Source organism: Muscardinus avellanarius, assembly GCF_963383645.1.
Source record: "Muscardinus avellanarius genome assembly, chromosome: 6".
NCBI lineage: Eukaryota > Metazoa > Chordata > Mammalia > Rodentia > Gliridae > Muscardinus > Muscardinus avellanarius.
Window position 1 is genome coordinate 82818076 of NC_137791.1, and position 14867 is coordinate 82832942.

The window sequence follows — 14867 nt, forward strand, 5'->3', positions numbered from 1 at the left end:
TGATTTGCATCTCTCTGATTCCCTGAACCTCAATCCTCCTGTCTCGACTTCCCAAAAACTGAGATTACAGGTGTGTTCCACCATATCTGGTACTATAGCTAAGTATGTTCTAAAGGTCAGAAAAATCCTTACTAACATTCAATTTCCTTAAAACCCTAAATATAAAAAAAATCATATATCTTAATTTACCCTTTTGTTTGAACTTATTTGCATATAACATATTTATTCTTCCATATACTTTTAGTCATCTCTAGATTAATTATGATACCTGATAAAATGAAAATGCCATGTAAATAGTTGTGATACTATAATTATATTGGGGGAAATGACCAGGAAAATGTGTAAAATTTTTCATCCACAGATGTTTCAGTGTGTCAATGCAGAATGTATGGATAAAGAGGGCCAACTATATATTCACTGACTCCAAACTTCACTTAAATTCTTTAAGAGAAGTTCAGTAGCTGAGAAAGGGCTTCAGGAAGGCTTATAACTAAACTTGTTAGATAGTCCCTATTTTGATAGTACTTTAGCACTGAAGGTTTAGGGAAAGAAAAAGAACTTGACTCTGGGGGGATTATTTGGGCTTAAACTCAAGGGCATTCTACCTCTGAGTTACAACCCCAACCCTATATTTTTTTATTCTTTATTTTGAAACAGGGTCTCATTAAGTTGTGGATGGGCTTATTAAATAGCTGAGACTGGCCATGAACTTGCAATCCTCCTGTCTCATCCTCCCAAGTACAAGGATTATAAGTGTGCACCATCATGCCCAGCTTTATTCCTCTTCTACAGTATACCCTGCAATTTAATGGAGCAATTTAAGAATATTCCATGATTCTACAGTAGTAAAGCCTGTGGAGTTATGTGACTTGTTAAGGTTCCCACTGCAGTGAATTGTCAGCACTATTGTTAAGAAGTTTTTTTCCTGATCCCAAAGTCTAGTTACTGGATCATATATCTAGAAATCTTTGCCTGAGTATATGACATCAATACACAAATAAAACTTACTAATGTTATGCAATTTGTGAGCAGTGTATTTCAAAATAACTGTGTAAAACATCATTATTTTTATACTCTTCTTATACAGTTCCAGAATATGATGCTGACAAATCTAGAATAACAATAATTTTCAAACCACAATTTAATTTGATTTGTGCTACACTTTGTTTAAAATGTAGTTCCTCAAAAATGGATAATATGCAGAATATCTTCAGAAGGGAGTTGGTGGATGTTCAGGGTGTCCCTCTTTTCTGGAGCATTGCTGAGCAGTGGTCTGAGGTAGAGTCATTTGAGGCCCGAACAGATGACCTTCTGATCTCCACATATCCCAAATCTGGTAAGCCCTTTTCATTTGTTTATACTAGAAGTTCAGAAAACGATTCATGTTTGCGAACCAATTGATGTGCAGATTGCTAGTTGTAAATCTCACAAATCCATTTGCTATTCTGAAAGGGAAGCAATTGAATGGAAAATCTGAGAAAAAAATTAATGCTATTATCTTGGTGTTTTTTAAAAAATCAAGCAAAAGTTATTAAAATTATGTGTGTGTAGTTGGATAGCTATGTACTACAGAATACATGTAGAGTGCCTCCCAAGTGCGGGGATTACAAGCATGCGCCACCACACCTGGCGCTTCTTTAACCATATTTTATGGGCCACAATTTTAACCATTCACTGATAAAAAATGAAATGTACTACTTTATACTTTGAAATTTAGTATGTGTATTCTCTCTATATCCCTTTCTCTTTCTAACAATACTGATTAAATCTAAACTGGAACAGGTAGCAAAATATCCAAGAATAGTATTGGTTTAACTCACAATTTTTTCCAGCACTATAGTTGTCTGTGACAAGAAAAATAAGATTATCTGGATCCTTTAGGGATAAGAAGAAAAAATATGGGCACAAGAAAAGACTAAGATGGGAGTCTAAGGCACTCTAGCATTTACTACCAATCCAAAGGTATAAACAAATGTTTATCATTCTTCAAAGGCATTGTTTGCATGGGTTACAAATTGGTTAATTTATTTTAAGATCTTTTTAGTTACCACTCCTGTTTACTCAATTTAGGGACTAATAAACACCTTTGGTAAACAGAAGAACAATGTGGAGCATTAAGAAGATAGTTTCCTTTTATGTTTCATAATTCTTTTTTTTAGCAGTGTCTCAATAATCTCATAATTGAATGTCATAGGCAATTAAGTAGACCACATATTTATGTGCTATGGATCCATTTATCAAATTACTGATGAGATACAATATTATACAAATGAGAGTAACTTAATTCACTCTACTTAATCAAGATCTCATCTATCATTTGTGAACAGCACACTAATCACCACATGTGAAAATCAAGTTCTCTTGGTTTTACATTTTAATCTCTCCACCAGGTGCTGAATATTTTTATCTGAAATTCTTTTCACAATCAAGGTATAAAAATATATATTCTTTTTTGACATTAATAGTAAATGGATGACCAATAGCAATAGTCTTTTTGAAGTTGGTGTTGTCCTTATCTATGTCATCCAGGAAGGTGGGTTACTATTACATACTTTCTCTTTAGTAGCCATTCTCTATTTTTTTTTTTTTTTTTTTTGAGACAGGGTCTCACTTCCTTGAACCTGTGATCCTTTTGTCTCAGCCTCCAAAGTACTGGGATTACAGGTCTGTACCACTAAACTTAGCAGTACTCTTTCTTTTAGTTAGATGATTATTTTAGCCAGATTTTACACACACACGCACACACACACACACACGCACACGCACACGCACACATACACGCACATGCACACTCACACACACTTTATATGTCTATGTTCATAATAGAAAATAATGTCTCCAAGGAAAGAGGAGAAGAAAGAAAGAGTAAAATTAAAAAGCACATTTTTAAACATTGCACTTTTTACCTCAATTTATCAATATGCTTACATTCTTTTTGACAGAAAAGTTTAGAGTTTTTTCAATTTTTTTTCTTTAGGAACAACTTGGATCAGTGAAATATTGGATTTGATCTATAACAATGGTGATGCAGAGAAATGTAAACGAGATGCAATATACAAGAGAGTGCCTTTTATGGAACTTATAATTCCTGGATTGTCAAATGGTATTTTCTCTGCATGTTCATTTTCTGTCATGGGTAAAAGAGTCATGAAGAAAAATTACACAGCAAAAAGCTTACTTTTAATAGAAGACTCAAAATTTGCCTATGTTATCAGCATATTATACTCTAATAAAAATTAAGGTCTTAGGAGATTTTGATATATCAGTTTTTTAATATGTGAAAATATTTAAAATTTAAGTAATGTGTCAGCATCACATAAATAAAATTCGATGTTTGATCCAAAATAGAAGCATATAAACTACTAGTTAGTTGATATAAACTCAAGAAAAATTATGGGACTGTATGGTCTTCTATTATTAAAATAACAAAAACACCATAAGCCTCCTGGCATAATTTGACCATAGAATTTGAATATGAAATATCTGAGTTCAATTTTTATATAGTAAATGAGAAAGAAAGAAATATAAATCAAGACAAAACCTGGACATCTTGACATGACCTACTGTGGTTTCTACCTGATCCAGGGGTTATATGAGGATATTATGAATATTTATAAAGAAAATTGTCTCATTCTAGTCATGAACAATAAACTAGTCTAACTGGCCAGAAAGTTTAATTTTACATTTCATTGGAGATTTCAGAAACACATAAAGGCAATAGAGCTATATAATCAAATAAGTATATCAAGCCATCAAGAAGAATTAATGCTTAGAAAATCTTAGATTATGTTGTAAATAACATGATTTCACATTTATAATTGAGTTTGCTAATTTTTATGCTTACAGGTGTTGAACAGTTGAAAAACATGCAATCTCCTCGATTAGTCAAAACACACCTACCTGTTCAACTTCTCCCTTCTTCATTCTGGAAGAATGATTGTAAGGTAATACATTTTAAAGAATACAGTCCTTCTTATGTTGTAGTTTTACCTTTTATGCATAAATACAGGTTGATGATTATAACTCTTAGATAAATTATTGCAAAATAATAATGTGGATCCTATATTCCAAAGATCAAAATATACCAGTGCACACCAATAAAGTATTTAGAAATTATGCCGGGCGTGGTGGCGCACGCTTGTGGTCCCCGTGCTTGAGAGGCTGAGACAGGAGGATCACGCAGGTTCGAAGCCAGCCTCAGCTACTTAGTGAGGCTCTCAGCAACTTAAGTGAGACCCTGTTTCCAAATAAAATAAAAAAAATGGGTCTGGGAGTATAGCCCAGAGGTAGAAAGCCTCTGGGCTCCACCTCCAATACCACCAAAAAAAAAAAAAAAAAAAAAAGAAATTATAATCCATGCCCACACCCTGAGATTTTGCCAGGTTTCTATTATTTTAACCAACTACTTTCAACAACTGATATTCAGATAATACCAGAATTGTTTCTTCATGTTTCACCAAACTTATAATTCACAAATATTGTTGAACAATTATATATATTTCTATTAATGAATCAATAAGTATTTTAAATTATATGTAATTTATAGATTAAAATCTATCAATAATTTTAATATGAACAGTATATTAATAATAGATTATAATTTACATATTGTATTAATGACTTTAATTATATTATATTATTGATATATCAATAGATTATAATTTAATGTGCCAGAATCTATAAGTGGCTCAGTGTGGCTAAATATGATATAATTTATAGTTTATATTATTTGTTTATCATTAACTATATTATTTATATGTTAATTAATTATAATTTGATATATACCAGAAATCTATAAATGGTTAAGCATGGCAAAGTTTAATGTGCAAAATTCAGAAAGTGGTGGAAATGAATCTGTGGAGTAGGCAGTCACTATATCCTTAGATACGAGAAAGAAATATAGAGTATGTCTTCACCCCAAAACAATAAAATGAGAAAAACAGATGTTATTTTTCTTTTGAGAAATTGATTGATAATGCTTTCATTCTTGCTACATGAAAAGTATTTACATTTATTATTATATGTGTCTTCCCTTTTTTCTAACGCCTAATTTAAAAAAAGATTTAAAGAACCAATAAAAAGCCATAGAAGTACTGAGAAACGTATGGCTTGCTATTAGCAAGCTGGAGATATCCATAGGATATTTCTTTCTCTACACTAAGCCAAGCCAAAAGCGGTGATAATGATGAAGTTACAGGTGACAATGATAGAAACATTGGATTCATTGCCTTAGTCTTTTGACATATTGATATAAAAAGTAGCAGGAATGTTTAAACTGCTTAGAGTTTTCTCAAAAATTTACATCAGCAACAGTATCTCCAATACTAGAACTATACACTCAACATTTTGAAAAATCCCTTTGTAGCCACTCCCTTCCTATTCTCATCCTTGTCCCAGACTGTGAATAGTGACTTCAGAATTTAAAAGTTCCCAATTTGTTTTTTCTTCAGTTGAGAGTGAAGGAAGATCTGATTATACATACATAAAGAAAGGTTTCTTCATAAATACATTTTCCCTTAGGTATATTCTTACTGCACAAAATTACTGTAAAAAATTCGTCATATTTTTCAGCTTTTAAAAACGTTTGCTTTTTATTATTAATTTAATAAATTAAATATAAATATTCTAAATTTAAGAATAATATTGTTACCTTGTGAATTTAATATTTGCTCTAATTGTTATGATACTTGGTTTTACATGTTTTTAAGAGATCTGCTTTCCATGTTCAAAGCAGATATGTAAGAGATGAGAACTTTTTATTTTATTTTATTTATTTTTTTTTTTGCGGGTCTGGGGATGGAACCCAGGGGCATTTGACCTCCGAGCTACACCCCCTGCCATATTTTTTTATTCTTTATTTTGAAACCGGGTCTCACTGAGTTGCAGAGGGCCTCACTAAGTAGCAGAGGCTGTCCGCGAACTGCGATCCTCCAGGTCTCAGCCTCCCAAATGCTGGGATTACAAGCGTGCGCCACCACGCCCGGCAGAACTTTTTAAATTAAAACAATATATTGTGAATATACTATGTCAGGATATTTATATGGATATTTATATAAATTAAAGATCAGAAAATATAAAAGAGAAAGTACACATTCTGATGATGTAAGCAAAATATAAAAATAATTATTAACTAATCTAAAAAATGTCGATTTCCCATATCTCTCTACAGATGATCTATGTAGCACGGAATGCCAAAGATGTGGCTGTATCTTATTATTTTTTCTACCAAATGGCAAAAATGCATCCAGAGCCTGGCACCTGGGAAGAGTTCCTGGATAAATTTATGGCTGGGGAGGGTTTGTTCAATTTTTCTTTAATAAAGTTCCATTATGAAAGCTGCTTTTTTGCAAAAAAAAAAATGGTACAATGTTTAAAATAAATCTGTGCTTATCTAATATATACCCAACACTCTACTAATGCATTTGAAAGACTGTAGAAGAATCGGAATAAATTGTTATCACTTCTTTTAAAGGATTTTAAAAGAATTTGTGACAAGTTTGTTTTAAAATTTATTTAATTTTTTAATTTTTTATTTGTGCATTGTAATCATACATCTTAATAAGTACAAGATGGTAGAGACATACATGCACACATCATTCATTTAGCCCTTCCCCAATTCCCATACTATTTCCTCCCCCTTCTCTCCTTCTCATGTTTGGTTTTGTGATTGACTTTGATATGTGTGTGAATGTACCTTAGGGAATTTCCCCCTTCCTTCCTTCTTTTGCCCCCCAGTTACGCCTCCTTATTTGCTCATCTATAGTTAGTCCTTCTTTATCTAGAGTTCCTCCTATGACCCTTTTTCTCCCTAGCGTTCTCATATTAGAAAGAGCACCTGATTTTTTTACTCTCTGTGATGGACTAATCTTAGCATAATGTTCTCCAGTTCCATCCATTTACCTGTACACAAATTTCTTAGCCCTCAATTTTATTGTTTCCTTAGTGACTAGTGATTTCTGCCAATTTGTTTGTTTTCACTTTTTGCTGCCCATACGGATACTATTTTACTTTTACATGTATTTATTCTAATATTTTCCTCTACCAATCATTTATTTGTATTATATAAACTATGAAAATTTTTGAGTGAAAGTTTTGTCCTTAAAATTCTGTTCTTCTATTGATGTGTTGTCCTTTTTAAAATATGTATTCATATGCATTACAGTAACTCAACCAATACTTTTTTATATTCTCCATTATCAATTCTCTCCTAAAGGCAGATTCATTTCTATAGTATCTTGTATAGACTTGTTTCCACCACTGCTTGTACTATTCTTCGCTCTTATAGCATCATATTTATTTGTCTCATTATCAAAACCCAAATTCATCTTAGAATAAAAAATGCTTTACTTTCTACATGGGTCTTTCTTAACTTCTCCTTCATATGATGTTATTCCCTCTCTTCCTCTTCTTTAAACCTCCATGCCACTTATTGTCTGTATTATTATTTGCCACCTTGCTCTTGTAGTTTTAGTTTAATTTATTAGAAGTGATATTTGGTTCTGGGGATACCACAAGTTTTAGAGTATGTGGATTAAAAACTGAAATTTATTTTTTCACAGCTCTGTAGGCTTCAAATCCAATAACAAAGTGCTATTTCAATTTTTTTCTTGAAGTCTTTCTCCTTGGCTCATACATGACCATCTTTTTGCAGTGTTTTACCATGATCGTCTCTTAGTGTGTCTATGTCCTGATTTCCTTTTCTTATAGGGATATCATTCAAATCCAAATAAATCACATCCCCAGGACCCAATTTTAATTTTACTTAATTCTATAAAAACCCTGTGTCCAAATGTGGTCACAATTAGAGGTACTGGGACTTAGTGCTTTAACATGACTTTTGCAAAGACACAATTCAACTTAGAAGTGTTATTTTATTATAGAGATTTTAATATTCAATGATAAAAGGGGTTATCTCATATACTTCAGTTATTCTTTATATTTTTAAACTAACTGGTAAGCCATGTATATGTGCTAATAATGATGACTTGGAATGGGATTTAACATTTTTTTTACTTTCTTAAAAGTTGTAACTTTCCAAACATTTTATTTTTAAATTTAGTGGGTTTTGGTTCCTGGTATGACCATGTGAAGAATTGGTGGGAGAAAAGAAAAGATTATCGCATCCTTTATCTATTTTATGAAGATATGAAAGAGGTAAGAGCAATGATAATTTCAAAAATTTTAAATAGAAACCCAGGATTCACCTTTTTCATATCTACTATCCTATTGATTGTGCCTTAAAAATAGACTGTGTACACATCTACTCTCTATCCCTACTGCTTCCCACTCTAGGTCAGGCATCATCTTAACTGGACTTCCTCATCCTGTTTCTGTTATTCACTCAGGGATAAAAATATTTTTGAAACTGAAAATCAGAGTTTTTCTACCGCTTTCTTTAAATATATGACTGGGTTTCGTCCCCAAATAAAACATAAATCATTAAGATAATGTAGAGTTAGTCATTATTGGAACTCTGTCTATTGCTGCAGCCTCTGCTTGTGATGCCTTTCCCTTTTACAGTGAGAAGTCTGAAAGAAAGTTTTTTCTATTATTTTAAGATAAACTTTTTTTATCATTAATGTAACAACCTAACTTTGTGAGCTATACTGATATTTAAAACTAATGACTACAGGAGGCAAAAGTGCTACTCTTCATCAGACTCAATATTCTCAGGGTTCAGTAGCCCTGACTCAGACTTAACTTTATAAACATTTACATTTCTATAAAACTATTTTAAGATGGCTAAAACAACCAGGCATGGTGGCACATGTCTGTCATACTAGTACTTGAAAGTCTGAGACAGGAAGTTTGCAGGTTTGAGTCCAGCCTGCAGTCATTTAGCAAGACCATGTTTTAAGATTGAAAACTAAATATATAAAAGCCAGGAGTGTAGCACAGAAGTAGAATGCTTCTGATTTCAATCCCAGCCCTACAAAAAAGAATAACTAAAACTCCTATTCTTCTCTGGATGGCTAAGACTCCTACTGATCTCTGACTTAAGAAATCTTTTCTATACCTCCAGGAAAACCAACTCTTCTAACTAAAATAATTCCTCATGGTAGGGTTTATAGTCAAATGTACAGCTTCTTTTGCATTTTTAAGGGCACTGTGCATCAGTCACTGTACTATAGTGAGATGGTGCCCATATTATGGGCCTATGAGAAAAAATGAGTGGCTGAATACAGTTATTTAAGGTATACATTATTCTGAAAGAAATTTCCCCTGCAGTAGGGCACAAAAATGGATTTAAGTAAAGAAAAATTAGTTTTCTCAAATATGGGAGAGAAATTTAACATCTGATGGATAAAAAACTCAAAATTATTCTCAAGGGCCTAAGATTCTTTGTGTCATTGAATTTACCCCAAATATTTTAATTCTAACTATCAGCATTTCACCCTTTACTCATTACTGTTCTACTTAAATTTCACATGACTGATGTGTCACAACTGTGAATTAAACTTTCATTTTGATTCTTTCATTTGTACAATTAAGGTTTTTTATCTAATTTCCAGTATAATAATATCTGAGGCTCTAAGACATGTATTATTTAGGACCACCTAGAAACAATGTGGCTATATCTTCCATGAATTGAGATGGCTTGTTCACAAATGCTAAATCTCATGTTGTTTTTCTAATTGACTTCACCACATCTCGAAAATTATGTTTTTCTGCCTCAGTTTTGTTTGGATCACTAAAACACATACCTGGTGGGTAGCAGAGAACAAACTCTTTGTTCGCCGTGCTATCCTTTCATTGTATTTAATGTGCCTTCCTATGGCCATTTTGAAGCACAAAAAAGGGAAATTATAAGAAATGCATCAAATGGATCTCTCCTCTTTATTATTGCCTCTTTCTCTGGAAAGTGAGCAGTATTTCACTTTTCTTTCCTCTTCATACTTATATTATCAAAATATCTCTTTAGATGTTACAGGTAAAAAGTTGTATACTATAAGCAAACTTGAGATAGAGGTACTCCATTCTTGATGTTACATATCCTTTAAAATCAAGGGATTTTTGAAAATTATACCTAAATGTAATAATGCTGAGTTTTTAATCTGTTATTCTGCAAATTATTTATATTTTTTATAAAAATTTGAATATTAACCCAACCATTTTTAACTTTTTAAATAATTTTAGTCATCCTTCTAGCAGATGGACACTTAGTATAACCAAGAAAAGGATGTGTACTTGGGTAAACAAAATGAAAAGTGACATAAAAATTCAAAATTATCTTCTCCATTATAATGGCAAGCAGAGAACCTTTTCAATATATTTTCTTCTTTATAATAAAATCTATTTGAAATAATTCATTTTCTTTCACTTTTTCTTAGAATCCAAAGTGTGTAATTCAGAAGTTACTAAAGTTCCTTGAGAAAGACATGCCAGAAGAAACTGTGGATAAAATCCTTTATCATAGCTCTTTTGATGTAATGAAACAGAATCCCAGTGCAAATTATTCCACTGTGAGTAAAGAAGAGATGGACCATTCTGTGTCTCCCTTCATGAGAAAGGGTGAGGACACAATTTACTGATTTCTCTACAGTTTTCTGCTCACATCAGTGACAGTGTAGGTAGTCATATAAATGTGATATATAGGAAACAGGAAAAGATTGAGTCCATCAGAAAGTGAAATTTTGAGAACAAAGCAAAAACCTTAGAATAAATAATCTGTGGGAAAGAAAGTATATCCTTGCTATAAGTCTAACATGTAAAGTAAGCCATTTAATGAGACATTTTTAATCACTCACTTGTGCATTGATCAGCATGCATCTTGGCCTTCCTTTGCTATATGAGAATGATCTTCATTAGTCTCAATTATCTACATATTAGTGATCTCACTTAAAATGTTTGCTTGCTAGGAAACTATATTATCTTAGGTGTACTACGTTAATAAGGGAGAATATTAGATCTTCAGAGTTGTTACTAAAATACCTGTAAGTAATTGCATTTCAGTAATGAGCTCAATATATAGCACATTGCACCAAAGAGATTATTAATAAATATATATTGATTTGTGTATATTTGTATGTGTGTGAGGGGGGGAAGGAGAGAGAATATGTTGTGTATATATTAATCAGCTTTACTATAAAACAAAAAACCTAAAAAATCTCAGCAAGTGACCAGATTATTTCTTTTAATTTAATTAGCATATTTGTGGATTCTGGTCAATTGTGGCTGCTACAGTTTTCTTGGCTCCCCTGAGTCCAGTTCCTTGTTTCTCCTCATATTAAAACAGGCTGAAAGAGGTGACCCTAGCTGGGCATGGTGGCACATGCTTGCAACCCCAGCACTTGGGAGGTGGAGATAGGAGGATTGCAGTTTTACAGCCAGCCTTGGCAACTTAGTGAGATACTCCACAACTTAGTGAGATCCTGTTTCAAAAGAAAAGACTACAATAGGGCTGGGTGTGTAACTTGGAGTTAGAATGCTCTTGGGTTCCATATTCAGAGCCACAGTAAGAGGTTCCCACATTTGTGTTATGACCAGTATCATGGTAGAGAGGAAGAGAAAAGAACTGTTGAAAAACTTTAATGTCATTTAAAACTTTTCTTCAAACACCGCATATATTCAAACTTCATGAGCCAAAGTAGATGAAAACCCAAACCCAAATTTAATGACCCAAAGAGATCACATAATACATGTTAAACAGAAATGTAAAACCTCCTTACAGTGAAGTAGGGAACAAATTGTTATTAGAAAAAATAAAATCTCAGTTTTGGAAAGCAAGGTCTTTAGTGAGAGGTTATAAAGAAACCATAAAGCCTAAGTTAAACTATATTTATGTTATCTAGATATTTATCATTTTTAGGAAATTAGTAAACATGCTATGGATAAGTTTTGCTGGGAATATCTGGATCTCCACCAAGTATAATTTTTATCTCCCAGGGAAAGAGTATGTGGTTACATATTTGATTGTCTCTGTTATAAGCAGTTGTTGGCATCCAATTGGTAGAGGCTAAAAGTTCTGATAAGTATCTTAAAATGCACAGGATAGACCTTCCTTTTTCCAAAAAAGGAATTGTCTGACCCTAAATAGTAGTGAAGATATAAATAAATGAAATGGAAAAGTTGATAAACAGTGAGACAAATGTACATACATCAATATCTCTCCATATCTATTCTAGTGAATCATGACCCCAAAAATGCCTTTACATTTTTAGCACATTTTCCCTTGAGTATTTTTAATAAGTGATAAGTTGAATCCACAGATACAGAAAGTAGGAAAACAAAAGGTTATTTCAGAGATCTTGGCATATTTTCTCCCCCCGCCCCCATACTGGATTTCTAAATGTATTCTCAGCATTACCTTGTGTAATTTTCTATAAAAGTTTCATTTTTAATCTGTTACTTCTTATAAAAGTAATGCCTTTTATACTTTTGTAAATATATTTTATACTGTTAATGTTTGAGAGATTAGCAATCATATAGTAAATAAACATGTTAATTATATTTAATCCAGTAATTTCCAGTTTTGCTTGACTCTAAAACTTATTTATATAAATTATCATTTGACATTGGAAAAATAGCTAAATCTTTTCATTGGTATATTATACTTGTACACAACAGTAGGATTCATTTTTACTTGTTTGTACATGCATATGATTTGGTCAATTTAATTATATAGTACATATCTTTTTTTCCCTCTTCCCTCCTCTTGGTCTACTCTACAACTCTACTTGTCTCCCTTCTAAGACAAATATAATTTTGAAATAACTGAAAAATTCTCTGCTTAGTGCAATGCAGGAGGCATCACAATACCTGACTTCAAACTATACTATAAGTCCATAGTCATAAAAAGAGCATGGTACTGGCACAAAAACAGATACATAGATCAATGGAGCAGAATAGAAGACTCAGAAACAAATATGCACACTTACAGCCAATTAATTTTTGACAAAGAGGACAAAATGTACACTGCAAAAAAAGATAGCCTCTTCAACAAATGTTGTTAACAACTGGTTAACCACATGCAGAAAAATAGACATAAACCCCACTTCATCACCCTGCATAAGAGTCATTTTAAGATAAGTCAAAGACTTGGAAATCAGACCAGAGATATTATAGCTTCTTGAAGAGGGCATAGGTCCAACACTGCAATACACAGGCACAGGTAAAAACTTTCTCAACAAGATCCCAAAGGCACAAGAAATTAAATTGTATTGAGGATCAATACATAAAATTGCATTAAACTGAAGAGCTTTTGTACAGCAAAGGGAACTGTCAAGAATCTCAACAGAGAGCTGACAGAATGGAAGATCATTTTTTGCCAACTACTTTTTCAATTGAGGACTAATATTTTGAATATACAGAGAACTCAAGAAACTCATTACTAAAAAACTAAACCAATCAAAATATGGGCAAGTGAACTAAATAGATATTTTATGTAAGAAGAAATACAAATGGCCAATAAATGTGTTAAAAATGTTCAACATCATTAGCAATCAAAGAGATGCAAATAAAAACCACCCTGAGATTTCACCTAACTCAAATTAGAATGGCAATCCTTAAAAACACAAACAACAAAAAATGCTGGCAAAGATGTGGAGAAGTGAAAACTCATACATTGCTGTTGGGGTTGCAAATTAGTGCAACCACGTTAGAAAACAGTATGGAGGATCCTCAGAAAAATGGAAATAAACCTACCATATGATCCAGCAATACCACTTTCTGGGTATCTACACAAAAGAATGAAAACCAAACTACTAAACTAAAGCATGTATATCTATGTTTATAACTGCACAATCCACAATTGCCTAACTATGGGACCAGAAAAGATATTATAAACATATAAATGGATTGCAAAACTATAAAATATGTACACAGTAAAATTTTACTCAGCCATAAAGAAGAAAATTACATTTGCAGGGAAATTGATGCCACGGGAGAACATTATGCTAAGTGAGATTAGTCAGTTCCCAAAAGTAAACAGATCAGATACTCTCCCTGATATGTGGGAGCTAGGGAGAAAAAGAGTCATAAAAGGAACTCTAGATGAATAAGAAAAAAAGATAGATGAGTAAAAAAGGTGAACTAACTGAGGAAGATGGGAGAAGAGAAGAGGAAAACTCTCTAATGAACATGATGTACATTACCAAACTTATCAAAATCAAGCACTAAGCAGAGCATGAGAAGAAAGGAGGGAGGAGAAAATGAAGTGGGAATTGAGGAAGGGCTAAATGAGTGATGTGTGCAGGTGTGCCTTTACTATCTTGAACCTCAAAAAGATGTATGTTTACAGTACATCAATACAAAATTTGTCTATGTTAATAGCTCTTATAAAAAACAATCAAGATTTTGAGCCTTTGAAAATGTCTTTAAGCTACTCAAGGAAGTTTTTTTTATAGGATATTCTAAAATTCTATGAGATTTTTGAAGGACAAAGGCATAGGAATCTTAGAGTCGCATAGTAGAAAGTGAAGATTAGAATTGTGGAGCTTATTTAATGTTAAAAGTTGAGAAATATAAAGGTAAACATTAAATTGGTATCAGAATACAATTTTAAAATTTTAAGATTTTCTCTTTATGATTTCCTTTGTAGGTATTTCAGGAGACTGGAAGAATCAATTCACTGTAGCCCAACACGAAAAATTTGAAGAAGACTACAAAAGAAAAATGAAAGACTCTACACTAACATTCCGATCAGAGATTTAAGGAATACCCACTCTTTCTCTATTGCCTGTAGCTGGCACCAGAATTAAAAGAAAAAAACATAATGTCTTCAAGGTTCAGTGAAGAAAAATTTTATCTGTGGTATTTACATACTTAGATTAGTGGTTTATAATAAAATACTCAATGAATTTCCTCTTATTATATTAAACTACTCTTCACTTGCAATTTATTTATTTTTTGTTTTTTTTATTTTTTAT

General features: G+C 32.3%; 1 protein-coding gene across 1 annotated transcript; it reads left to right on the top strand.

Moving 5' to 3' along the window:
* Positions 1 to 1188: 1188 nt before the first annotated feature.
* LOC308264414 (sulfotransferase 1 family member D1) lies at positions 1189 to 14652 on the top strand (the record flags this gene model as incomplete). The annotated part of the gene is made up of 7 exons (XM_080697646.1): positions 1189 to 1336; positions 2978 to 3103; positions 3847 to 3944; positions 6170 to 6296; positions 8060 to 8154; positions 10332 to 10512; positions 14540 to 14652. The coding sequence occupies 7 exons, from the start codon at positions 1189 to 1191 to the stop codon at positions 14650 to 14652; spliced, it is 888 nt and encodes a 295-aa protein (XP_080553772.1).
* Positions 14653 to 14867: the final 215 nt, after the last annotated feature.